This window comes from Oncorhynchus clarkii, chromosome 5 (genome assembly GCF_045791955.1).
Source record: "Oncorhynchus clarkii lewisi isolate Uvic-CL-2024 chromosome 5, UVic_Ocla_1.0, whole genome shotgun sequence".
Taxonomy (NCBI): Eukaryota; Metazoa; Chordata; class Actinopteri; order Salmoniformes; family Salmonidae; genus Oncorhynchus; species Oncorhynchus clarkii.
In genome coordinates, this window is record NC_092151.1 from 44,015,022 (window position 1) to 44,042,820 (window position 27,799).

The 27,799-nt window shown below is 44.0% G+C and overlaps 1 protein-coding gene, 1 non-coding gene and 1 pseudogene across 3 annotated transcripts in view; 1 reads left to right on the top strand and 2 right to left on the bottom strand.

Annotated features, from left to right (window-relative positions):
• The window catches only part of LOC139408889 (exosome RNA helicase MTR4-like), a 48,752-nt gene extending 38,566 nt beyond the window's left edge, over window positions 1-10,186 (bottom strand). Inside the window, exons 1-11 of one of the 2 annotated variants that reach the window (XM_071153319.1) lie at window positions 10,067-10,157; window positions 9,586-9,734; window positions 8,856-8,999; window positions 5,466-5,532; window positions 5,262-5,324; window positions 5,001-5,113; window positions 4,249-4,423; window positions 3,867-4,082; window positions 3,256-3,354; window positions 2,306-2,426; window positions 2,016-2,147 (exon numbers count right to left, since the gene is read on the bottom strand). In XM_071153319.1, coding sequence (XP_071009420.1) covers window positions 2,016-2,147; window positions 2,306-2,426; window positions 3,256-3,354; window positions 3,867-4,082; window positions 4,249-4,423; window positions 5,001-5,113; window positions 5,262-5,324; window positions 5,466-5,532; window positions 8,856-8,999; window positions 9,586-9,677 — 1,222 coding nt within the window. In that variant the 5' untranslated portion in view covers window positions 9,678-9,734; window positions 10,067-10,157. Of the gene's footprint in view, window positions 1-2,015; window positions 2,148-2,305; window positions 2,427-3,255; window positions 3,355-3,866; window positions 4,083-4,248; window positions 4,424-5,000; window positions 5,114-5,261; window positions 5,325-5,465; window positions 5,533-8,855; window positions 9,000-9,585 lie in introns of both variants that reach the window. The other variant, XM_071153318.1, reaches the window with a different exon arrangement.
• On the bottom strand, window positions 3,559-3,675 carry LOC139410337 (small nucleolar RNA SNORA35). The gene has a single exon (XR_011634499.1). It is a non-coding gene; the product is annotated as a small nucleolar RNA SNORA35 (small nucleolar RNA).
• A 3,710-nt stretch (window positions 10,187-13,896) lies between the features above and the next one.
• Window positions 13,897-21,781, top strand: LOC139409696 (ATP-dependent RNA helicase DHX29-like; annotated as a pseudogene).
• Window positions 21,782-27,799: the final 6,018 nt, after the last annotated feature.

A 27,799-nucleotide genomic window follows, 5' to 3' on the forward strand; every position in this document is an offset into this window, starting at 1 on the left:
TGTACATTTGTTCCTACAATAGCATTTTGAGCAACATTTATATGCTTGTGCGTCTCAGAATGCATCTCTACCACCTCCGTGAGAGGGAGTGAGAGTTCGCAGCAGACAGTGAAACAAGCACAGGCAGATACTTTCATAGCCTCGCAATATGTTGATTTGTGCTATCATTGTTGACCAAATAACGGTTTTAGAACAATCTTCCGGAATATTGTGTCGCAAAAATCACAGAAAGTTACAGACGGGTAAGAGGAAGGCTGCGTCGGTAATTTTCGGGTTTATCGTCAAAGTTCTAGTCAAGCGGCCCGATCCAGTGTCACACAGCTGCCTTGCATGCAGAGTAAGCCATGCAGGCACCATAAGCCACCGCGTAAGTAAGCCATGACCGACAGTTCCATAAACACAGCCTAGAAACAAATATGTCATAAAAGATTAAAGCCCACTCAGTTCATTAATTAAAAGAGAGCGAGAGAGCGAGTCAGAAGGGGGAGTGGAACGTGGCTCCAATTAGGCTACTACCACCCTCTTACACCACAGAGACATAATATAGCTAGCCTAAACCTGAAGACAGGCCAGCAGCTCTGTTTCTATAAAGACTACTAATACGAAACTACGTCTTATCCCACAACAGTGCTGCAGCTTATTAAAAAAATTAATTAAACGCTCATCTATTAAGTAATGTGATAAACAGGCATTAGGTTCAGAAGAGAGCAAGACGGAAAACAAAAGTATTTGACTTTCCATCATATAAGCACATCACTCAAGCGAGAGCACTAGCACCGCCTAGATAGGATTTTCCGAAAAATTCCTCAAGCCCTCAGGATAAATCACAACTCGTATAGTCAGATTGTTTGTTTGTGTAAGTAGAACATCTTACACCAAATGTGTCAGTGTGTTGCAAAGCAAAAACAAACCAAGCGAGTGAGAAACGCACAACGTCAAAATATTTGCTCGGGAACTGGAGCACATGCTCAAGTCGATTCCATTACAAACAGAATCCTCCTGTGGTCAGGATGGGGGGGGGGGGGGGGGGGTAGAAACCTCTGTTGCCAAGGGCCTGGCTCCAGCCAAGCCAAGAGAAATCTGCTCCATCTTTATCAATACACTGTCGTCTCTCCTCCCTCCAGAGACTGACCGGGCAGATGAGAAAGTACAACACCCATATTCATATCAACTCGATGAGAGATCGTTCACATCATGCCCAGTGGAAAGAGAGCATTTGGCGTTCTTGGATGTTATAACTGACTTCATCGAAATCGCACACAAAAGCGTGACGATTCGCCAGCTACGCAGGGCGGACTCTGACACGCGCGTTCTTCACAGTTAGGCCTAACCAAATTAGATCTGCAGCCCAGATTCATCCTGCTGCTCAGGGTCATCTTGCAGCGAATCAGCACAGGCTGCATAACCTACTGGCAAAGAGCGTGTAGTCAAGTATTGGGGGGCAAATCTATGGCAGCGTCTGAAGTGACACCCTATTCCCTATATAATGCACTACTTTCAGTGGCGATGACTCAAATGGCACTATATAGGTAATAGGGTGCTGTATTGACAGGATGCCATGCATTTCTGAGTGGTATGTGCGTTCACATCAGCGGATTTAGTTAGTATCATCAGTCAACCCCCCCCCCAAAGAGAGCGAGAACAGTGAGATGTGTACAGTTAATAGAAAACATAATATTGAATGACTTGAGTGATGCCGATTATTAAAAACACCCCTAGCAAACTTCATGACTTATACCTGCCCCACCTTTCGAGGGAGTACATGATTGACTTCATTCGGCACCAAACAGAAGGGAGGGGGGGAGACACACTACCTGAACTTCTCCAATTAAGGAACACCCTTTTCCGTTGAAAAGCGCTTTGCTACGGTGTGCCCTAATGAATTTCCATTGGGGCACGGTGTTACCCACATCACTCATTGAAGGAGTAGCTACCGCTATTGAAGTCGAGCTTGGACACCTGCAGGGAGTATCGTTAGGCTATTAAACTGTATATCATTATGGGGATAACTATACCTGTGTTGAAGTCGAGCTTGGACACCTGCAGGGCATAGGCCTCACACTCCTTCTTACTGAAGCTAAAGATGATGACCGGCTGAAAGTTCCGCTCCATGATCATTTTAACAATCTTAAACACGTTGGATGGCCCTAAAGAGAAACACAACCACATTGAGAACAAAAAAAGGCAACCATTTTGAAACCCTAATTTAGATGACACTGAATACCCTGACAAAACTACTCCCACAAATACTTCCGCTATTCTAAAATAACGTAATGGTTTATCGGTCTTAGTCACACACACACACCTCGTGTCCCTCCTTTGCGCCCCTTGGGGTCCCATTTGCCCCCTCCGCTGCTGCCTCCAGAGTCACCAGTGTCTCTCAGCACCTGCATGGCCGTGTTGAAGTTGTCCTCCCTGAACTCTCCCTGGAGGAGACAAGTCAAGCAAAGGATCAACAGCCAACTTTAACCCGATAGTACACCAGGCAGACAAACTGGCCCCATTTCACATTCTGCAACAAGCTGACTAAGATCGAACCACAACTCAGGTGGGTCTTGTGTGGTGAAGGATAACAATTATTTATAGCATGTTTTATTCCCTGTACCCTTGGTAGTGAGATTGTTGTGTGTTCAGTACCTAATGAGAGTAAACTCTCACCAAATTGTATTTGTTGAAAGTGTGGAATATGTCAGTGATGTGGGATGCATTCTAATCACAAATCGTGCGTGGGAATCTTGGGATATTATGCACCTGGCCCCATTGTTCAGGAAACAACACATCGAGCTATTCCTGGAGGTGTGACTGGTCCGCACTCTAAGCTACTAATTGTATGTTTAGCCTAATACCTAACAGCATGTTTAGTCACTGACCGACATTGTACACCAAACCTAAATAATGAAGTGAGAGGAGTTCTGTTTGTTTGCCGGCACAGAAAGGCATTCTGGGCTGAGTTTCCAATAAGCATGGTAGCACTAAGATGATTTAAATTCTACTGAAACTAAATTGACTAAAGATTATCTTAGTGCTATGATGCTTTTGGGAAACACAGCCCTGCTCAACAAAGCACTAGATTATCTTTATGGCTACATCTATTCAATTATTGTACAAGGAACCGAATTAAGTATATTTCCACTGACAGGCTGTGCATTATCTCTCTGTGTGTGTGTGTGTGTGTGTGTGTAGTAAATGCAGAATGTCATGTATTATTGTCCTAGTCAAGACCGAGGAAACCTTGAGCTGTGTGCGTTTCCTTACGTTCTCATCCACCACAAGGTGAAGTCCGTCGCCACCTGCTGGGAAGATGTAGTGCTGCAGGGGGGTGGGCCGGAATTCAGTGTACACCACGTGACAGGGCTGCATGGGGACAGGCGGAAGTCAACAACATGAGCACCTAACGACAATCCCTGAAATTCATTTAAACCATTCCGTTAAAACAATTACGCCTGATGCATGTCTATACAGTTAACACAAACACGCTTACAAGAGACAAGAACAAGTCAATTGTATGAGCACCTGATGCTTGATACACAAGTAAGCAGACAAGGGATATTTTGGGCTGTGTTTTCTCAGCCTTCGGAAAGGAGAAGCCCTGCCTTTCTGCAGACTGAGGTTTATCTGGCAATGGAAGGAGACTGGACAGCCAAGGGGACAGCAGCTGATCACTAGACAGGGCAGGGGTAAGGGAAATGCCTTGTAGGGTAGTCCCAACCAGGTCTTGACGAACCTTTGGACCTTTTAACGGTCACCCCGACACCTTGGCCCAAGCGATTCAAACCCCTTGACGAGGTCTCTAGTTGTTGGGTTATGGTCGCTCCGTGGTAGCCTACACACATCAATAAAAGTAAATACATTTATTTTTTCTTTACCTGTCTGTGGAGGTGGCAGATCCATTCAGCGAACTGCTTGGCGTTTGGGATGGTGGCAGACAGGAAGACATAGTGGACGTTGTCAGGAAGCAGGATGATGGTCTCCTCCCACACCACGCCACGCTCGGCATCTCTCATGTAATGGATCTCATCAAAGATGACCCAGGCCACCTCTCTCATGACCTCTGACCCTCGGTACAACATGCTCCTCAGGATCTGAAACACAGAAACAAATGAAATGTCAACATAATCAATCATTTTCAAACTAGACAGACTAGTAACACTAGAGAAAAATGTAAGTACAACTTAGTCATATTCTAGCTCAGCCTAAAGACACAGTGGAGATTGTTGGCGAGAATAATGTAATTATAATGTATAATACTTCGGTAGTCATGATGAGGCAGGAGGCGGTGGGGTTGATGGTGACATCACCGGTCATCAGGCCAACATCCTGGAACTCTTCGTACATCTCTCTGTACTTCTGGTTACTCAGGGCTTTGATGGGGCTGGTGAAGATGACCCTCTGCTTCTCCCTCAGAGCTAGAGCTATGGCATACCTGGATGAGGAAGGGAGAGGGCGGGAAAGTGAGTAAGAGGCTTTTTCTGGTGGGGGCAAAGCCAATGGCGCATTCACCAACCTAAGATTTTAGAGGTCCTCCCGTTGGATGCGGGGACAATTTTGCTGTTTTAAGGCTAATTTCCTGAAATTCTACACATTTTGCAATTGCTTATGCTATTATAAGCGGAAGATTAGAACAAAATAATTGCGGGGCCATGACAAAAAAATACTCCTGAATGCATAATTTTGATTCTCCCCGACTTTAAAATTGTATTTAGTGAGTGCCAATTCTCAAAGATGATCTTACAAAAATTCATACTTAATATCTTGTTTTAGTTGTTTAAGTTCATACTGAAAATACAGTTTTGGATGGGAAAATGTTCTTAAATACTCAGTTGAAAACAATCCAGTATTTCACTCATCAAACGCGCAAAACATCTGAACACACTCGTACTCTTTTCCCACCATCTTGCTAACCCGATACATACTGTGCTGCACAGTACATTACAGCTCGGCGTAGTTCGGCCAAACTCAGTAGTGTTAAACCTGAAAGGGTATCAGCATATCAAACTCACTCTGCACAGACAGTCTTTCCTGCAGAGGTGTGGGCAGACACAAGCACTGACTGGTTGTTATCGATACACAGAATGGCCTCACGTTGGAAGGGATCCAGAACGAAGGGGTACTCCTGCAAAAAGAGATCAGTTGGATGTTAGCAGGAACACAGATGGGTGGACTGGAGTCATTTGACAAGGCAATGTCAAAGGCCACAAGTTTCAGACTGCGCTCTCAAAGTATCCCAATCCAATCAGTGGACTGATGTACCGTTACAGTACCTTGGCTGCTTTCCCCACACGAGGCTTAAGCTGTTTGTACTCCTCATTGGCTGGTAGGGCCACCTGTCAAGGTAAAGAAAGCAGATTTTCAGTAAAGGGAACCAAGTTGTAATATTGAAATATAGGCCTACCTAGGTTGCATAAATACATTTTTTAAATGAAGTCATTAAATTCGTATTTCAAAAGTCCTGTGAGCGCTCTTACCTCGTGGTTGCATCCTTCCACTGTCTCAACTGGCTCCACCCTCACCTTGGGCATGCAGTCGGCAAGACTGAAAAAGCAAGTGTCACATTCATCAGTATTCAATCCATTAACCAACCATGATAATAATTCACATTTCTTTGCAGATCATAGTCATGAAGCTAATTGTGTCTATAACAAGACAATAACACCACACCATAACACTAATCTTGCCTCGCCATATTGTTATTTTTTCCTAAGGTGTGCGGCAGTCGGTAGAGATGAAAGATAGCGAGTGTGCAGAAATAGCAGTGGGCTGGATTATAACCCGTGCTGCAGGGGTAGCTATATCTAATCCGGAGGTAGCCATTGATCATGACTCCGTTCCATTACACATAAGATCAATGGACGGACGAAGGCGTCTTCTGTAGGGGGGGTGGGGTTTGTTAACAAGCATCGCTTGCGATAAGGTTTTGGAAGCGTAAGGGGCTTATCTTATTGAGAAGAAAAAAAAGGTTAAATTAACACACATTGGTAGGGTTGGGGTTTCCATGTCACAGCACTATTTTACAGAAAACAGACAAAAGATAGAGTAGACTACATTTGCTAATTAGCTATGTGTCCAAACACCTGTGTAAACAGAATTGATTAACGGCTCATGGTGAAATCATAACGGCATACAGGAACTCAAGTCCTTTTGTTCACCTGACCTAGAATTCCTACCAATCAAATGCCGACCGCATTATCTCTCTTCGATTATAGTCACAGCCGTGTATTCAACCCCCCCCCCCAACAGATACCACGACGGCCCTAAAATAACTTAACTGGACTACTTAAACTGGAAACCATATATCCTGAGGCTGCATTTATTGTAACCTTGGGATCTTAACATTGACATATACGCTGACTCTGTGTTTATTAGGAAGTGCATTGGAGATTTTTTATCCACGGTGACTATTAAAACCTTCCCTAACCAGAAACCGTGGATTGATGGCAGCATTCAAGCAAAACTGAAAGTGCGAACCACCGCATTAAATCATGGCCTGAGGACTGGAAACATGACCGAATACAAACAGTGTAGCTATTCCCTCCGCAAGGCAATCAAACAAGCAAAGTGTCAGTAGAGACAAAGTAGAGTCGCATTTCAACATCTTAAACACGAGAAGTATGTGGCAGGGTCTACAGACAATCACAGATTACAAAAAGAAAACCAGGCCCCAGACAAATTAAACAACTTCTTTGTGCACTTTGAGGACAATACAGTGCCAATGACACAGCCTGATACCAAATACTGTGGGCTCTCCTTCTCCGTGGCCGACGTGAGTAAGACATTTAAGTGTTTTAACCCTCGCTAGGCTACCGGCACAGACGGCATCCCTAGCCGCGTCCTCAGAGCATGCGCAAACCAGCTGGCTGGTGTGTTTACGGACATATTCAATCTCTCCCTATCCCAGTCTGCTGTCCCCAAATTCTTCAAGATGGCCACCATTGTTCCCATTCCCAAGAAAGCAAAGGTAACTTAACTAAATGACTAATTCCCCGTAGCACTCACTTCTGTCATCATGAAGTGCTTTGAGAGACTAGCCAAGGATCATATCACCTCCACCTTACCTGATACCCTAGATCCACTCCAATTTGCTTACCACAATCGCCATCACACTGCACTTTCCCATCTGGACAAGAGGAATACCTACGCAAGAATTCTGTTCATTGACTACAGCTCAGCATTCAACACCATAGTACCCTCCAAGCTCATCATTAAGCTTGAGACCGTGGGTCTAAACCCCACCCTTTGCAATTGGGTCTTGGACATTGACGGGCCGCCCCCAGGTGGTGAAGGTAGGAAACAACATCTCCACCCCGCTGATCCTCAACACTGGGGCCCCACAAGGGTGCGTTCTCAGTCCTCTCCTGTACTCCCTGTTCACCTATGACTGCGTGGCCATGCATGCCTCCAACTCAATCATCAAGGTTGCAGACAACACTACAGTGGTAGGCTTGATTACCAACAACGTCGAGACAGCCTACAGGGAGGAGGTGAGGGCCCTCGGAGTGTGGTGTCAGGAAAACAACCTCTCACTCAACGTCAACAAAAGAGATGATCGTGGACTTCAGGAAACAGCAGAGGGTGCACCCCCTATCCACATCGACGGGACAGTAGTGGAGAGGGTGTTAAATTCCGTAGCGTACACATCACGGACAAACTGAAATAGTCCACCCACACAGATAGTGTGGTGAATAAGGCGCAACAGTGTCTCTTCAACCTCAGGAGGCTGAAGAAATTTGGCTTGTCACCTAAAACCCTCACAAACTTTTAGATGCACAATCGAGAGCATCTTGTCGGAGTGTATCACGGCCTGGTACAGCAACGGCACTGCCTTCAACCGCAAGGCTCTCAAGAGGGTAGTGCGGTCTGCGCAACACATCACCGGGGGCAAACTACCTGCCCTCCAGGACACGTACAGCACTTGATGTCACAGGAAGGCCAAAAAGATCATCAAGGACAACCACCACACGAGCCACTGCCTGTTCACCCCACTATCATCCAGAAGGCGAGGTCAGTACAGGTGCATCAAAGCTGGGATCGAGAGACAAAAACAGCTCCTATCTTCATCTAGCTTCATCACTAACATAGAGGCTGCTGCCAACATACAGACCCAAATCACTGGCCACTTTAATAAATGGATTCAATAAAGTTATCACTAGTCACTTTAAATAATGCCACTTTAATAGTGATTACATATGAGATGAGTAATGTAGGATATGTATATACTGTATTTTATACCATCTATTGCATCTTGCCTATGCCGCACGGCCATCGCACATCCATATATGTATATGTACATATTCTTATTCCATCCCCTTACAATGTGTGTATAAGGTAGTCATTGTGAATTTGTTATATTACTTGTTAGATATTACTGCACTGTCGGAACTAGAAGTACAAGCATTTTGCTACACTCGCATTAACATCTGCTAACCATGTGTACGTGACCATGTGTGCTAACCATGTGCACCATGTGTACGTACACCACAAAGCGTGTTGTCACCCAAAAAATACTGTCGGTTGCAACTGTTAAAACCATTGAATTGTTAGATACTACTCCGCTGTTGGAGCAATGAACACAAGCATTTCGCTACACCCGCAATAACATCTGCTAGAAATGTGTATGTGATCAATAAAATGTTATTTGATCAGGTTACAGTAAGTGCGTATTTTGCATTTGTGAAATTATTTTTTATGTGATATGAAAGGTATTTATATTTCAAGAACTGTACCATTTAAACAGAACAAGTAAGGTCATTGGACTAAGGAGTAAAGATAGGCTCCATTAGTCCAATATTGGGCACATCCAATATTGGGCTAAGACCACCCCAGCCCAAAAATCTAGCCTTGTTCAAAGTCAATCTTACTTGATCTCCTCTGTAGAAAGAGTCTCCAGCTTGGACCTCTTCCCAAACACCACCTCATCTGTCCCGTTGTTGTCTGCTTCCCGCTTACTCTTGGCTGCATAGAACTCAGCCTTTCCTCCTTTGACATTTTTACTGGTCGATTTCCTAACGGAAGGGAATATTTTACAGCAATGTTACTTTAAGACAGAAACAAGTAGACTTTCTGCAGCCCCATATGTTGGTAGGTATTATTCCTCAGCAATTTCTGGCTGATATTTGAATATTTAAACTTAAATGTTATCTAGCTAAGGAACATAGACCAGCCAAACAAAATAATCAGATATGAAATCCAGGACAATACCACCACTTAAAAATATATTCAAATAGCTAATCACTACACATGACTATGGAGAGTATGGAGGGCCAGATAAAATAAAAGTTGACACACTGGACTGCATCCTACATAACTAACATAGTTCACATTTTCAACAAATAAAATGTTGAGAGCTTATTCTCATTAGCTAGGTAGTAAACACACAACAATCTAACTACCAAGGGTCTGGGATGAAACAAACACAATGCCGGTGTAAACGTGGGCAATGTGCTGTAGCTAGCTAGATACTGTAGCATTAACATTGAGGTCTAACGTTAGCCCTGATGCCCCCTGCGCGTGTTCTCATTTGATAGTTGTCTATGTCACTACTTGAACGAAACATCTCCCTAACTGAATTAAACCCCAAAGCATACATACCCCTTTTCAGGTACCGCTAGTTTCTTTTTAGTCGAAGTTGTTTGTTCTTCATCAAACACGCTGAACAAATCGTCACCAAAGGCATCCGCCATGATTGCAAGAGAAAAGCACACAAATCCCACAATGCAAATGCACAGCAATATCACTTCCTGTACAGCATCCGGAAACGATCAAGTCATAACACGGGAAAAATATTTTTGACTTGTTTTACTATTCATAAAACTAGCCACATCATTATCAAAGACAGTACAGTATGAGGATAGGATAAAACTGCTTCTCCAACCAAAATTCCCTTTCACACTTGTCGGTCATCGGGTGTCTCACGCCGAGCTGCGCATGTGCAAACTGTCGCATTAAAGGCACTCCTTCGATATAATGTTGTTTTTGACGATAATGAAAACGTGTCAGTTTGTCACTCTCGTAAGATTTGAGTAATAACATGTTCAGCTATTTAATACATTGGCTTATATCTAGGTTGTACCTTTAGATTTCGAGAAAATGAACAACTCAGGAACAATTTGTGCTTCTCTCATTGACTTCTCAAACCAAGGTCTGATCTGTTTGTCTGTTTCGCAAGCTTTCCCAAAAGTCTCGCAATGTGCGCATCTGGTTTTCTTCTTCTTCTATTATATAACTGCAGTCCGCAAACCAATGTTAAAAGTGTATGCCGCCACCTACTGTGTTGGAGTGTGTGGTCAATCACTGTTTACAACATTTCTAAATCCTCCTACCTAACTCAGTACTTCTGAGAAAATAAAAAACAGCCCTACTAACTTGTAATAGACCCTTCCCCATCCCCAAAATCCCTTCCAACCCCCCCCCCCAACCCCATTCAACCTCAATGACCCTACACTTCAATCTTTCCATCTCTTCAGCATACTTACAACAATATAACAACATATGCTCCAACGTTTCATCGACCATACACTCCATACACAAACCATTCATATGCTTGCCAACCAGATGTAATGACAAGTTCAATGTACAATATCCTAAGCGCAATTGAGCAAACACCACCTCTTCCTTCCTAATCTGACCTTTGAATCTTTGTCCACCAACATTTCTTTGGAGGGCATATGAATGCCGGCCCTTGTGCTCGGAGTCCCATCTCTTCTGCCGCACATCTATCAAAATGGCTCTGATCTTACATTTGGCCTCACCTCTACCCAGTGGAACATTAATATCAATCATATCTTGTTTCAAAGCTCTTTTGGCTAACTGATCTACAATATCATTCCCTTCCACGCCTGAAAGTGAAGATAAAGAAGAATCTCACTACTACACCCATTCTCTCAATTCTCCATAATAACATTAATACCTCCAATAGAAGGTAATTCCTATTAGATTTACCAGATGACAAACTATTCAATACAGACAGAGAATCTGAGCATACTATAATTCTAACCGGTTGTACATCCTCCGCCCACTGGAGGGCAACTATTATCGCCAACAGTTCAACTGAGTATACTGACAGTTCATCTATTAGTATTCTACATATCCGCACATCAAATTCAGGAACGTATATGCCTGTTCCTGTGCGCCCACTATCTGGGTCCTTGGATCCATCTGTGAAAAGCGGTTAAAAAAAAGCATAAAAACTTCTACCAATGTAATTGTCAACCAGTTTCCCTATATCACTGACTTCTAACCAATATTTCATTTTCTCTATCAAGGTTAGATAAACAACATGATCTGGGAGCAACCATGGAGGAACATCCCCTATCAACACAGAAGGGCCAACCTCTAACTCCCTCAAACCACTCTCATCAGCAAGCTTTGCAACTGTCCAACCAAAACCCCTGCCTTGTCTACTAGTATATTCCCAACAGTCATCTAGAACAGTAGCCGTGGGATGCTCAACCTCACAGCTTTTCAATCTAACCCAACAAGCTAATGACAATGTTTTAAACCGTATATCCAAAGGCATCTCACCTACCTCCACTAGTAAGGCACATACAGATTTTGATTTAAATACACCAATACATATCCTTATTTATATTTTTTATTTAACCTTTAATTAACAAGGCAAGTTAGTTCAGAATAAATTCTTATTTACAATGACAGCCTACCCCGGGCAAACCCTAACCCGGACGAATCTGGGCAAATTGTGTGCCACCCTATTGGACTCCCAATCATAGCCGGTTGTGATACAGCCTGGAATCCAACCAGGGTCTGTAGTGACGCCTCTAGCACTGAGATGCAGTGCCTTAGACCAGATTTTTTTTATATACTGGATTTTGTACAGCTTTTGTTCCATAAACTATACACCCATAATCAATTGTCATCCTGACTGGAGCTCTATAAATATCTATCAACGATTGTTTGTCAGCACCGCATTCATAACCAGAGACCGAGCGCATACAGTGTATTAGGAAAGTATTCACACCCCTTGACTTTTTCCACACTTTGTTACGTTACAGCCTTGTCCTAAAATGGATTAAATCATTTTTCCCCCTCATCAATCTACAGTCATGGCCAGAAGATTTGAGAATGACACAAATATTAATTTTCACAAAGTCTGCTGCCTCAGTTTGTATGATGGCAATTTGCAAATACTCCAGAATGTTATGCATTTCAGCCCTGCCACAAAAGGACCAGCTGACATCATGTCAGTGATTCTCTCGTTAACACAGGTGTGAGTGTTGACGAGGACAAGGCTGGAGATCACTCTGTCATGCTGATTGAGTTTGAATAACAAGGGGCCTCCCGGGTGGCCAGAGACTCTGGGTTCACGCCCAGGCTCTGCCGCGACCGGGAGGTCTGTGGGGCAACGCACAATTGGCATAGCGTCGTCCGGGTTAGGGAGGGCTTGGCCGATAGGGATATCTTTGTCTCATCGCGCACCAGCAGCCCCTGTGGCGAGCCGGGCGCAGTGCACGCTAACCAAGGTTGCCAGGTGCACGGTGTTTCCTCCGACACATTGGTGCGGCTGGCTTCCAGGTTGGATGCGCGCTGTTTTAAGAAGCAGTGTGGCTTGGTTGGGTTGTGTATCGGAGGACGCATGACTTTCAACCTTCGTCTCTCCCGAGGCCGTACAGGAGTTGTAGCGATGAGACAAGATAGTAGCTACTAACAATTGGATACCACGAAATTGGGGAGAAAAAAGGGGGTAAAAAAAAAAAAGAGTTTGAATAACAGACCGGAAGCTTCAAAAGGAGGGTGGTGCTTGGAATCATTGTTCTTCCTCTGTGAACCACGGTTACCTGCAAGAAAACACGTGCCGTCATCATTGCTTTGCACAAAAAGGGCATCACAGCGCAAGGATATTGAGACCCCTTCCCTTTTTCCACATTTGGTTACGTTACAGCCTTATTCTAAAATGGGTTCAATACATTTTTGCCATGGTGTGGGTCCGACAGTGTCGTGGAAATACTTCTTAAAAATATCTCTTAAGACACCAGAGCTTGTGAGTTTAATAATAGACTTTATTACAAAGTAATAAGCCGAGCTGGTCCATGGAGCAACTGCCGGTCCCAGACTCAGAGATCTCTTTATATACAGTTTCAGTCTGACACAACATACACAGTCACTCCTCTTTATGTATATGATTCTCATCTTTTGGTATTCTGCCACTATTGTTTCCTAATCTTACTTCTAGTCTGTCTACGACCATCTTTACTTGGTTTCTCCTCCCCTTCTTGGCATATACTTCAGGGCATGGATTATATTGGTGGCGTAACCATAGCAATGATACCAAAAAATAATACAGACATTCATTCATAATGCAGGTGCATGTCCAAGGACACCCACAGGACTAGACAACAGCCTCCATCAAGCCCACAATGGCCCAGACACACACACACACAATGGCCTCCTCCCAAGCCCACATTGATTGTACTCAACACTACGAGACAAAACAACACATGCACCAGAAAATCCCCCATAATAGCTAAAGTGGTCTTGGTCAGGACCCAGGCCCCACCAGAGCTTGAGACTTTCACTATGATCTCCTGAAGAACACACACAACACCATGAGTTACGTATTGGTTCCTGATCTAGGTCATGGATCAGTTCTGAATTATTTACAGCAGTGTAGACTAGGATAGCACAATGATTGAGTATAGGAAATAACAAGGCATTTCTACATTTACCAGATGCTCTTTATTCAGAGCAACATTATAGAAGCAATTAGGGTTAAGTAACTTGCTCAAGGGCACATTGACAGATTTTTCACCTAGTTGGCTCAGGGATTCAAACCAGCAACCTATTGGTTACTAGCCCAACACTCTTAACAGTTAGGCTACCTGTCTCTCATTTCCATAGTGTTTTCAGAGACAAATCAGTTACTTGCCTATCTGACCCTGAGACCCAATGCGGCAGGTACTATAACAAGGCCCCTTATACCCAGAAATCTCACCCCTGTCTGTCATAGTACCCCATCTCACCTGGTGCTGCATCTTCTTCCCTCCTTTCAGAGTGAGGTTGATGTTGACCTCAGATTGGTTTATGTCTCCCTACTCAGGTTTAGACTGGTAGCTCGACACTCGTCCAAGGACCAGGCAGCTGTGTTTACAGTGCTCCCTGCTGGAGTTTGGCAGGTACTGGGGTTTATTTCTCTAGTGCAGTGATGAACTGAGATACTGCTGTGAATGACAAAAGTGAAACAACAATTGCCCACATTACCCTGTCTCTATTTTAGATTGTGCTGTCCACAAACATAGCGGAAACTGGAGTCACCATACCTGATGTTGTGTGAAAACAAGTACCATGAGAGCAGTCAGATGAGTTCCCTGGTGGAGACGTTTGTCAGCAAGGCCAGCACCCTCCAGAGGCAAGACAGGGCAGGACACGTACGGAACGGGTTCTGCTTCCGCCTCTAACCCAAGTCCAGGTCAGGTTCTCTCTGTGAACCACATAACAAGTTACCCTCTACAGCCTTATTGAGGTCAGCACCTCCACAAGTAACAACCTGATTGTGAATGTTCCTTCTAACAGGTTTCTGGCCTTCATGGATTTCTCCATACCAGAGATACTGAGGGTTCACTGGAGGATCTGTGACTTCATATCGTGGTACAGTAACAATTATTTTTAATCAGAGGCGAACAATAAAAAAAAACACACAAAGTAACCACAGACCCATACTCCAAAATAACTACTTACACATGGGTATAGAATAATGACTGTCTTACCACTTAAACACATGATCTCACCCCAAACGACCTCTGTTTCCGATTCTGTCCCCTCTACAGCAGTGTGAGTACGGCTCCCCATAGGAGTTCCTCTGCAGAGCCCTGGATGCGCCCCAGTCCCAGACAGTGAGTAACGCTGTGTGCCTGTTCCAGGGGATTGGGGCGTGCATACTGGAGGGTCATGCCCTCAGCCCTCTGGGTTGCCACCCTGCCCATAAATGACAAGATGCTCATCTTCGGCACCATCTTGGGCTGCCTGGAACCAATTGTAAGTTATGTCCATCAACGGTGGCATAAATTATGTCTGAATTGCAAAATGAGCAGTTACAGTGCCTTGCGAAAGTATTCGGCCCCCTTGAACTTTGCGACCTTTTGCCACATTTCAGGCTTCAAACATAAATATATAAAACTGTATTTTTTTGTGAAGAATCAACAACAAGTGGGACACAATCATGAAGTGGAATGACATTTATTGGATATTTCAAACTTTTTTAACAATTCAAAAACTGAAAAATTTGGCGTGCAAAATTATTCAGCCCCTTTACTTTCAGTGCAGCAAACTCTCTCCAGAAGTTCAGTGAGGATCTCTGAATGATCCAATGTTGACCTAAATGACTAATAATCAAGTCTCCGTATAAATGCACCTGCACAGTGATAGTCTCAGAGGTCCGTTAGAACGTGCGTTGAAGATGTCGTTCCCATAGCAACGATTAAAACATTCCCTAACCAGAAACCGTGGATTGATGGCAGCATTCGTGTGAAACTGAAAGCGCGAACCACTGCTTTTAATCAGGGCAAGGTGTCTGGTAACATGACCGAATACAAACAGTGCAGCTATTCCCTCCGCAAGGCTATCAAACAAGCTAAGCGCCAGTACAGAGACAAAGTAGAATCTCAATTCAACGGCTCAGACACAAGAGGCATGTGGCAGGGTCTACAGTCAATCACGGACTACAGGAAGAAATCCAGCCCAGTCACGGACCAGGATGTCTTGCTCCCAGGCAGACTAAATAACTTTTTTTGCCCGCTTTGAGGACAATACAGTGCCACTGACACGGCCTGCAACGAAAACATGCGGTCTCTCCTTCACTGCAGCCGAGGTGAGTAAGACATTTAAACGTGTTAACCCTCGCAAGGCTGCAGGCCCAGACGGGATCCCCAGCTGCGCCCTCAGAGCATGCGCAGACCAGCTGGCCGGTGTGTTTACGGACATATTCAATCAATCCCTATACCAGTCTGCTGTTCCCACATGCTTCAAGAGGGCTACCATTGTTCCTGTTCCCAAGAAAGCTAAGGTAACTGAGCTAAACGACTACCGCCCCGTAGCACTCACATCCGTCATCATGAAGTGCTTTGAGAGACTAGTCAAGGACCATATCACCTCCACCCTACCTGACACCCTAGACCCACTCCAATTTGCTTACCGCCCAAATAGGTCCACAGACGATGCAATCTCAACCACACTGCACACTGCCCTAACCCATCTGGACAAGAGGAATACCTATGTGAGAATGCTGTTCATCGACTACAGCTCGGCATTCAACACCATAGTACCCTCCAAGCTCGTCATCAAGCTCGAGACCCTGGGTCTCGACCCCGCCCTGTGCAACTGGGTACTGGACTTCCTGACGGGCCGCCCCCAGGTGGTGAGGGTAGGCAACAACATCTCCTCCCCGCTGATCCTCAACACTGGGGCCCCACAAGGGTGCGTTCTGAGCCCTCTCCTGTACTCCCTGTTCACCCACGACTGCGTGGCCACGCACGCCTCCAACTCAATCATCAAGTTTGCGGACGACACAACAGTGGTAGGCTTGATTACCAACAACGACGAGACGGCCTACAGGGAGGAGGTGAGGGCCCTCGGAGTGTGGTGTCAGGAAAATAACCTCACACTCAACGTCAACAAAACTAAGGAGATGATTGTGGACTTCAGGAAACAGCAGAGGGAACACCCCCCTATCCACATCGATGGAACAGTAGTGGAGAGGGTAGCAAGTTTTAAGTTCCTCGGCATACACATCACAGACAAACTGAATTGGTCCACTCACACAGACAGCATCGCGAAGAAGGCGCAGCAGCGCCTCTTCAACCTCAGGAGGCTGAAGAAATTCGGCTTGTCACCAAAAGCACTCACAAACTTCTACAGATGCACAATCGAGAGCATCCTGGCGGGCTGTATCACCGCCTGGTATGGCAACTGCACCGCCCTCAACCGTAAGGCTCTCCAGAGGGTAGTGAGGTCTGCACAACGCATCACCGGGGGCAAACTACCTGCCCTCCAGGACACCTACACCACCCGATGTCACAGGAAGGCCATAAAGATCATCAAGGACATCAACCACCCGAGCCACTGCCTGTTCACCCCGCTATCATCCAGAAGGCGAGGTCAGCACAGGTGCATCAAAGCTGGGACTGAGAGACTGAAAAACAGCTTTTATCTCAAGGCCATCAGACTGTTAAACAGCCACCACTAACACTGAGTGGCTGCTGCCAACACACTGACACTGACTCAACTCCAGCCACTTTAATAATGGGAATTGATGGGAAATGATGTAAATATATCACTAGCCACTTTAAACAATGCTACCTTATATAATGTTACTTACCCTACATTATTCATCTCATATGCTATATATGCTGTATATACTGTACTCTATATCATCGACTGTATCCTTATGTAATACATGTATCACTAGCCACTTTAAACTATGCCACTTTGTTTACATACTCATCTCATTTGTACATACTGTACTTTATACCATCTACTGTATCTTGCCTATGCTGCTCTGTACCATCACTCATTCATATATCCTTATGTACATATTCTTTATCCCCTTACACTGTGTACAAGACAGTAGTTTTGGAATTGTTAGTTAGATTACTTGTTATTACTGCATTGTAGGAACTAGAAGCACAAGCATTTCGCTACACTCGCATTAACATCTGCTAACCATGTGTATGTGACAAATAAAATTTGATTTGATTTTGATTTGATTTTAAAAGCGCAGAGAGCATCATGAAGAACAAGGAACACACCAGGCAGGTCCGATATACTGTTGTGAAGAAGTTTAAAGCCGGATTTGGACACAAAAAGATTTCCCAAGCTTTAAACATCCCAAGGAGCACTGTGCAAGCGATAATATTGAAATGGAAGGAGTATCAGACCACTGCAAATCTACCAAGACCTGGCCGTCCCTCTAAATTTTCAGCTCATACAAGGAGAAGACTGATCAGAGATGCAGCCAAGAGGCCCATGATCACTCTGGATGAACTGCAGAGATCTACAGCTGAGGTGGGAGACTCTGTCCATAGGACAACAATCAGTCGTATATTGCACAAATCTGGCCTTTATGGAAGAGTGGCAAGAAGAAAGCCATTTCTTAAAGATATCCATAAAAAGTGTAGTTTAAAGTTTGCCACAAGCCACCTGGGAGACACACCAAACATGTGGAAGAAGGTGCTCTGGTCAGATGAAACCAAAATTGAACTTTTTGGCAACAATGCAAAACGTTATGTTTTTGGCGTAAAAGCAACACAGCTCATCACCCTGAACACACCATCCCCACTGTCAAACATGGTGGTGGCAGCATCATGGTTTGGGCCTGCTTTTCTTCAGCAGGGACAGGGAAGATGGTTAAAATTGATGGGAAGATGGATGGAGCCAAATACAGGACCATTCTGGAAGAAAACCTGATGGAGTCTGCAAAAGACCTGAGACTGGGACGGAGATTTGTCTTCCAACAAGACAATGATCCAAAACATAAAGCAAAATCTACAATGGAATGGTTCAAAAATAAACATATCCAGGTGTTAGAATGGCCAAGTCAAAGTCCAGACCTGAATCCAATCGAGAATCTGTGGAAAGAACTGAAAACTGCTGTTCACAAATGCTCTCCATCCAACCTCACTGAGCTTGAGCTGTTTTGCAAGGAGGAATGGGAAAAAATGTCAGTCTCTCGATGTGCAAAACTGATAGAGACATACCCCAAGCGACTTACAGCTGTAATCGCAGCAAAAGGTGGCGCTACAAAGTATTAACTTAAGGGGGCTTAATAATTTTGCACGCCCAATTTTTCAGTTTTTGAATTGTTAAAAAAGTTTGAAATATCCAATAAATGTCGTTCCACTTCATGATTGTGTCCCACTTGTTGTTGATTCTTCACAAAAAATACAGTTTTATATCTTTATGTTTGAAGCCTGAAATGTGGCAAAAGGTCGCAAAGTTCAAGGGGGCCGAATACTTTCGCAAGGCACTGTATATGTTGTTACTTTCTCTGCAATACTGTGATATTTATTAAAAAAAATATGAAAGTGTGTTGGAACTCATTGGTAAAAACTGTATAGCTCTGGGTTTAAAAGTTGCTCTTTGAATAGGGTAGTCTCCAGTATATTCTCCATACTGAATGTAATTGTTTATTCCAGGCGACTATAGAGGCAGCCATCTCGGAGAAGTCTCCCTTTGCCACACCCATGAACCAGAAGGATTAGGCCAACCTGGCTAAGGCAGCCCTGGCTGTTACCAACTGATCACCTGGCCATCTACAACGCTTACTTGGAGAGGTAGCTCTTTTAATAACAGTATGAACGACCAAAATCAGAGATAGCTAATGCAGGCACATGTTGATTAGGGCACACAGTAGCAAAACATTTTGCAACGGCGGATGAAAACAAGCGTGTCTTACTCGACAGGTTCACTCAGTACCTCTACATGTCAATCAGTTTTCTTCCATTTTGTGCCTAATGAACAGGACCCTGTTTTCTCTAATATCGTAACGTAGTCTAACTGAATGAGTGTATTGTTTCTATGCCCTTCCAACTTTTCAGCCAACATCTTGGTTCCTTATAACATATAATATATGCCATTTAGCCGACGCTTTTATCCAAACAATTGTCTTGCTAACAGGTGGAAGAACATACGCAGTGAGAGATATCGAGCCGAGACAACCTACTGCAGGAAACACTTCCTGAATCGCGCTGCCCTTAATCACCATAAAGGTACTCGACTCAATCAATATATCAAATCAATCAAATGTATTTCATAAACCCCTTTTTACATCAGCAGAGGCGAGGAAAAACTACCTGAAAGGCAGGAATCTAGGAAGAAACCTAGAGAGGAACCAAGGTGGCCAGTCCTTTTCTGGCTGTACAGGGTGTAGATTTGAGGACAGATCATTATTCAAGACGTTAAAACATTCATAGATTACCAGCAGGGTCAAATAATAGCCGTGGTGGCTATAGAGGACAGTTCAACAGCTCAGGAGTTAATGTCAATTGGCTTTTATATAGGCAGGCATTCAAAGTGTCTCTCCGTGCAGCAGCCGGTGGGGAGGGGGGTCGAACAGCATGTCTACTCTACTCTATTCTCTCTCACACAAACTTGTGCATGTTTTGTAACTGATACGGTATACAGTGTAAGTAGTGATCTGACCTTTAGAGTGGCTAGTGAGAACATTTACCAGAGATGGCGTCTAGTCTTGGTTCGGATCTTGGTGGCTCCAGTCTTGACTCCATCACTGACATTTACCTGGATCTGCTCCCCGTCAGTACATCAAACAGGAGCTGATAAGGATGATGGACCACGTCGCATTCTCTTCTTCCTCCAAGTCCGGTCGAGGACCAGCTTCCCGGGACCGGTCTGACCCAACGGGAACCTCAGGCTCCCCTCACCCCTTTGGGTAAGGCTCAGATCTGTGTACTGAATGTGGTGGTGACGGGAGGGCTGTGTGGTAGTGTGGGGCAGATCCTCTACACGCCCTCTGTGGATACGCTGGACCCGGGTGGCCTGTTCTGTGGAAACCTCCCAGGGGAAGGCCCACGTCCACCCCTCCTCCTTCAACCGCTGCCTGCTCTTCCAGGAGAAGGTCAGTTGGATAGAGATAACACTATCGCTCTCACTCTCGCTGTTTCCTTATCTGTCTGTATATCTATTAATAGACCATCAATATACCTTTTGTATCTGTCTCCATCTTACTCAGGGAGGCACTGAGGTAGAAGATGCCCTTATGATTTAGGATCAGATTACCCAACTCCCTCAATCCTATCCATAATCATTTAGGAAGTGAAAAATCTGACCCTGTATCAGTGGTTAGGGGCAACCTCTAACTACTCTGAGGGAGGCCCCAATAAATTGAAGTACTAAATGTGTTTCCTAATCGGATGTAAAAGACTTGATGTTTTAATGCCATTTGGACTCTTCCTCTGATCTACCTGCGGGACACAACCCTGATATCTCCATTCGCCATGCTACTGTTCAGAGGGGACATCGACGTGCAGCACTGTGAACGACTCATATCTCTGGTCGAATGGATCCACTTCCAGGTCAGAGTTCATTTCTGGACCAGCTGTATTAAATGTGTATTATTATACTGTGTGTGTCATGCGTGACTAGAGGGCTGTGTTACTGATACTGCAGAGACATTAGGATAGACAAAGATAAAGAAAATCAAACTATTGTAGCCAATTTCCCAGACCCAGTTGAAGCCTACTTCTGAACTGAAAATGAGTGTTCAATAGAGAATCTCCATTGTAAGTGCTCTTATGTCCAATACTAGGCTTAATCTGGGACCAAGAAACTGACCCGTGTCGTTGTTGAGCATACTGTAGCAAGCAAGGCTCTGTTTGATCTCGGCTCCTGCCCCGTCCCCTCCCCCAGGCCCCAGTGAGGATTGGAGTGATCTTTAAGCACCTGAGGAAGCTCTTAGACTCACGACTGGAGAAGATGAACCCAAGGACGAATCTAGAAAGTAATATTCTACCCTTTCTCTGTCTTTCCCCTTCCATTAAAAAATAAATAATCTTGTATCCTTTTCTCATGTTCTAATTTCAAATGCTGTATTTTGTGTGTGTGTGTGTGTGTGTGTGTGTGTGTGTGTGTGTGTGTGTGTGTGTGTGTGTGTGTGTGTGTGTGTGTGTGTGTTCATGAAATTAAACATTTTCCTCTGTGTTTAGCACGGTTTAGCACTGTGTAGTGGCTCATGGAATTATTTACTCTCTTTTGTCTCTCAACCGTAGATGAGAAGACCATCCAGTTAATTAAAGAGCTGATCAAGATGTTGAACGTCTCCTGACCCCTGTGACTTCTCATTGGAGACCTCAGCTATGGAGATGTCCCTGAGACAGGATGGGTGGGTAGATGGGCCAGATGAATGACCTAAGGATAAGAGGGTGGTGGCGAGTGTATAACGAAATGTAAATCGTGAAACAAAATAGCATATTTCTTATCCAATGATGGCTGTTGTCAAACATCGAATAAAACTACCTTTGGTGTTCATGTTGAATATACGTTTTAGGGAAAAAAATCTTTATTCATGGCTCCCTCACTCGGGATGTAACAGACATCCTTTCGTGAGTGTTTAATGTTTTTTGTTTTCCAAAAGACAGAAACAGAAGTGCAATAGCTTTGTGTTTGCTTCTAGTAAACATCCTTGAAATATTCCTGCAATTATGCCACTGGTGCTGCCCGAACATTATTTCTTTAAGAATAGAATAGAACATCTCCAAACAATAACGAACGAGAACAGCTGTGCCCAGTGCTGTAACCCAAGACTTTCTCTGTCTGTGACACAAACAAACAACATTGCTTTAACGACTATCAAGGGATCTACCCACCCTAGCTAGCTTCATGTATTATGATGTCATTTACTTGACATTTAGAAACCACAGAAAATAAGTGGCCATGCACACAGAGGGTATACAAATCTATTTTGATTTTACTCTGTACACTCTTAAGAAAAAAGTGTTTCCTGAAAAGGGTTCTTCAGCTTTCCCCAAAGGATAACCCTTTTTGCTTCTGGGTATAACCCTTTTGGGTTTCATGCTGAGCCCTCTGTGAAAAAGGTTCTGCATTGAACCCAAAAGGGTTCTCCTATGGGGACAGCCGAATAACCCTTTTACGTTCGAAGGTACTAAGTGTAGTGTGTACACATGCGAGTTCTGGCAGTGTGGTTACGTTTACACTTTGATTTCCTGAATACATATTAAAGCTCTTTAGGTCCAGGTCCATGTTCATTAGGCACCAAATGGAAGAAAACGGACTGAAACAGGGATGGATTACCTTGACTTCTACAACATAAAACAGTTCAAACATTTTGAAAAATGTTCCCTTGTGTGCGCTAATGAACACAACCCAGGTTAGATGCCTCTGCTTTAATAAAGTGCAGTCCCTCTTGACCCCTCCATGACCACTTGCGTGACAAAACATACCAATATTTATGAACACCGACTGACCTCACACAGTGACTGGTCTCCCTTGAAAATAATATTTCATCTCAATAAGATCACCATGTTAAACAAAGGACACATTTTGAAAAACATGGAGGTGACTCCGTCATGATCTTCTCCTCCCCTGTGTGACAAAACTCTCCCACACATCACAGTTAAGAAACAATTGTTATGCCGTTTTAACCACCAGTTGGCGTTTTGGACAGCAGTGTGTTGAAACATTATTTTGTGTCATTTCCAATTTCTGCTGAATCTATCTCTGTGTTTTCTCAGGCCTCACCCACTTCTGTATTTGTGTGGCTGAGGCTCGCTCAAAATAAAAAGGCCCAAATATGGACATTACTGTCTTTCAAGGATATGATGTGTATACTTGGTTTACTGCAATATTAGCTCTTAAGGGGGCTAATTTAATTGAATGATTTGGATGTTATCTGTCGGAGATCTGTCTCACTTTCTATGCATTTAAAAAAAAAAACACATGGTTGATTTTTGAATGACAGACTATGAATCTCCACAGCTACATGCCATGCCACACTGAGCAGAAAACAGGAAGAGATCTTCCGTTGAAAACAGCAAAATACCCATCTCAAAGAGTTTAACAGACAGCTGAACACTTTGCATCCATATTAGGGGCTCTATTTAAACAAACCTAACGCAATGTCAAATCTTAGCACTGGCAGTAGATTTATAGGTTCAGTAGTGTGTCAGAAATATTTTTGCTATTTTCACAACCGGAATTATGAGCGCAATTAGCTGGCGATGTTGCAAAAGGGCTGGGTTTTGATGATTTTTATTTATTTATTTATTTCACCTTTATTTACCCAGGTGGGCAAGTTGAGAACAAGTTCTCATTTACAATTGCGACCTGGCCAAGATAAAGCAAAGCAGTTCGACACATACAACAACACAGAGTTACACATGGAGTAAAACAAACATACAGTCAATAATACAGTAGAAAAATAAGTCTATATACAATGTGAGCAAGTGAGGTGAGATAAGGGAGGTAAAGGCAAAAAACGGCCATGGTGGCAAAGTAAATACAATATAGCAAGTAAAACAATGGAATGGTAGATTTGCAGTGGAAGAATGTGCAAAGTAGAGATAGAAATAAAGGAGCAAAATAAATAAATACAGTAGGGGGAGAGGTAGTTGTTTGGGCTAAATTATAGATGGGCTATGTACAGGTGCAGTAATTAGTGAGCTGATCTGACAGCTGGTGCTTAAAGCTAGTGAGGGAGATAAGTGTTTCCAGTTTCAGAGATTTTTGTAGTTCGTTCCAGTCATTGGCAGCAAAGAACTGGAGGGAGAGGCGGCCATAGGAAGAATTGGTTTTGGGGGTGACCAGAGAGATATACCTGCTGGAGCGCATGCTACAGGTGGGTGCTGCTATGGGATAAGGGGGGACTTTACCTAGCAGGGTCTTGTAGATGACCTGGAGCCAGTGGGTTTGGCAACGAGTATGAAGCGAGGGCCAGCCAATGAGAGCGTACAGGTCGCAGTGGTGGGTAGTATATGGGGCTTTGGTGAGAAAACGGGTGGCACTGTGATAGACTGCATCCAATTTATTGAGTAGGGTATTGGAGGCTATTTTGTACATGACATCGCCAAAGTCGAGGATCGGTAGGATGGTCAGTTTTACAAGGGTATGTTTGGCAGCAAGAGTGAAGGATGCTTTGTTGTGAAATTGGAAGCCAATTCTAGATTTAACTTTGGATTGGAGATGTTTGATGTGAGTCTGGAAAGAGAGTTTACAGTCTAACCAGACACCTAGGTATTTGTAGTTGTCCACATATTCTAAGTCAGAACCGTCCAGAGTAGTGATGTTGGACAGGCGGGCAGGTGTAGGCAGCGATCGGTTGAAGAGCATGCATTTAGTTTTACTTGTATTTAAGAGCAATTAGAGGCCACGGAAGGAGAGTTGTATGGCATTGAAGCTCGTCTGGAGGGTTGTTAAAACCTCTTACTTCTACCCCCTCCTTTTTCGAACATTCTGTTAAAAATCGCGCAACTTTTCAGCGTCCTGCTACTCATGCCAGGAATATAGTATATGCATATGATTAGTATGTGTGGATAGAAAACACTCTGAAGTTTATAAAACTGGTTAAATCACGGCTGTGACTATAACAGATCGTGTGTTTCATTGAAAAACGCAAGAAAAACTGCTCTCTGAAAGCTAAAAATAATTTCCATAAGTCACTTCCACGAGTTGTTAAAAGAGAACAGAATTTAATATCGACCTGCCTGCAATTCATACAAATTCCACACGATGTCGCCATTGTCGTCATTTTCAATTGAATTAATTGTTGGAAAATCCATCTATCTGGCATCCATTTTCCCAGTCTTCACCCGGATGTTGTTGAAGAAGACATTAGCAGCCATTGATTTGCAAGCAAAGACCTATTGAAAATACATCGCCCTGTAATCATTTTGATAGATTATAAACGTTTACTAATACCTAAAGTTGGATTGCAAAAGGATTTCGAAGTGTTTTGTGAAAGTTTATCGTCGACTTTTTTAATTTTAAAAAATTACGCAGCGTTTAAAAACTATGTTTTTATCTGAATGACACAGCTTCCATACAAAGCTATTTTGGGTATATATGGACCGATTTAAACGAAAAAAAGACCCAATAGTGATGTTTATGGGGCATATAGGAGTGCCAAGAAAGAAGCTCGTCAAAGGTAATGAATGTTTTATATTTTATTTCTGTGTTTTGGGTAGCGCCGGCTACCGCAAAATCTGTTGTTTACGTGTCGTGCTGGCATTTTGGGGGGTGCATGCTATCAGATAATAGCTTCTCATGCTTTCGCCGAAAAGCATTTTAAAAATCTGACTTGCTGGCTAGGTTCACAACGAGTGTAGCTTTAATTCAATACCCTGCTTGTGAATTTTGATCAAAGATTGAGTTGTAACGAGTACATTTAGCATTTAGCGTAGCGCATTTGCATTTCCAGGTGCATACTTGAGACGTCTGCGTCTCAAGTATGGTCAAGAAGTTAACACAGTGTCCATAGAAGGGCCAGAAGTATACAGAATGGTGTCGTCTGCATAGAGGTGGATCAGAGACTCACCAGCAGCAAGAGCGACATCATTGATGTATACAGAGAAGAGAGTCGGTCCAAGAATTGAACCCTGTGGCACCCCCATAGAGACTGCCAGAGGCCCGGACAACAGGCCCTCCGATTTGACACACTGCACTCTATCAGAGAAGTAGTTTGTGAACCAGGCGAGGCAATCATTTGAGAAACCAGGGCTATCGAGTCTGCCGATGAGGATGTGGTGAATGACAGAGTCGAAAGCCTTGGCCAGGTCAATGAATACGGCTGCACAGTATTGTTTCTTATCGATGGCGGTTAAGATATCATTTAGAACCTTGAGCGTGGCTGAGGTGCACCCATGACCAGCTCTGATACCAGATTGCATAACAGAGAAGGTATGGTGGGATTCGAAATGGTCGGTAATCTGTTTGTTGACTTGGCTTTCGAAGACCTTAGAAAGGCAAGGTAGGATAGATATAGGTCTGTTGCAGTTTGGGTCAAGAGTGTCCCACCCCTATGAAGAGGGGGATGACCGCAGCTGCTTTCCAATCTTTGGGAATCTCGGACGACACGAAAGAGAGGTTGAGCAGGCTAGTAATAGGGGTTGCAACAATTTCGGCAGATAATTTTAGAAAGAAAGTGTCCAGATTGTCTAGCCCGGCTGATTTGTAGGGGTCCAGATTTTGCAGTTCTTTCAGAACATCAGCTGGCTGGATTTGGGAGAAGGAGAAATGGGGAAGGCTTGGGTGAGTTGCTGTGAGGGGTGCTGTTCTGTTGACCGGGGTGCGGGTAGCCAGGTGGAAAGCATGGCCAGCCGTAGAAAAATGCTTATTGAAATTCTCAATTATCGTGGATTTATCGGTGGTGACAGTGTTTCCTATCCTCAGTGCAGTGTGCAGCTGAGAGGAGGTGTTCATATTCTCCATGGACTTTACAGTGTCCCAGAACTTTTTTGAGTTTGTGTTGCAGGAAGCACATTTCTGCTTGAAAAAGCTAGCCTTGGCTTTTCTAACTACCTAACTGGCTGTTCGATGCTAATTGTAACGTCGGGTGAGTGATGAGTGAGGAGTCAAATGCAGAGAGCGAAGTGAACGGGAAAAACGCTTTAATGTCCTTTAAAACGTAACAGGTCCAAACATGGGTGAATCCCCTAAAACACTGGTGCTAAACAAACCAAAAACCTTGTTACAAACACTGGACAGCGAAAACCCAAAACAAACACGATACATCACCAAACGTAACAACCAACAAGCCCGCACAAACACCAGCGGGCAAAACAAACTTAAATAACACCCATCCCAAAACCCCAACAAGGAACAGGTGAAAACAATTAGACAAAAACAAACAAAAAGGAAAAAGGGATCGGTGGCAGCTAATAGACCGGCGACGACGACCGCCGAGCGCCACCCGAGCAGGAAGGGGAGCCACCTTCAGTGGTATTCGTGACACTAATGCAGAACGCCATAGGATGTTTTTGTGTTGGTCAGAGGCAGTCAGGTCTGGAGAGAATTAAGGGCTATATCTGTTCCTGATTCTACATTTCTTGAATGGGACATGCTTATTTAAGATGGTGAGGAAGGCATTTAAAGAAATAAAAACAGGCATTCTCTACTGACGGGATGAGATCAATATCCTTCCAGGATATCCCGGCCAGGTCGATTAGAAAGGCCTGCTCGCTGAAGTGTTTCAGGGAGCGTTTGACAGTGATGAGTGGAGGTCGTTTGACCGCTGACCCATTATGGATGCAGGATTAAACAAGTTGTTGATGTGCCGAGCCTTGGCCCCTCATTGGCCATCAGAATGTGCTCTATGGCTGAATATGTGGTT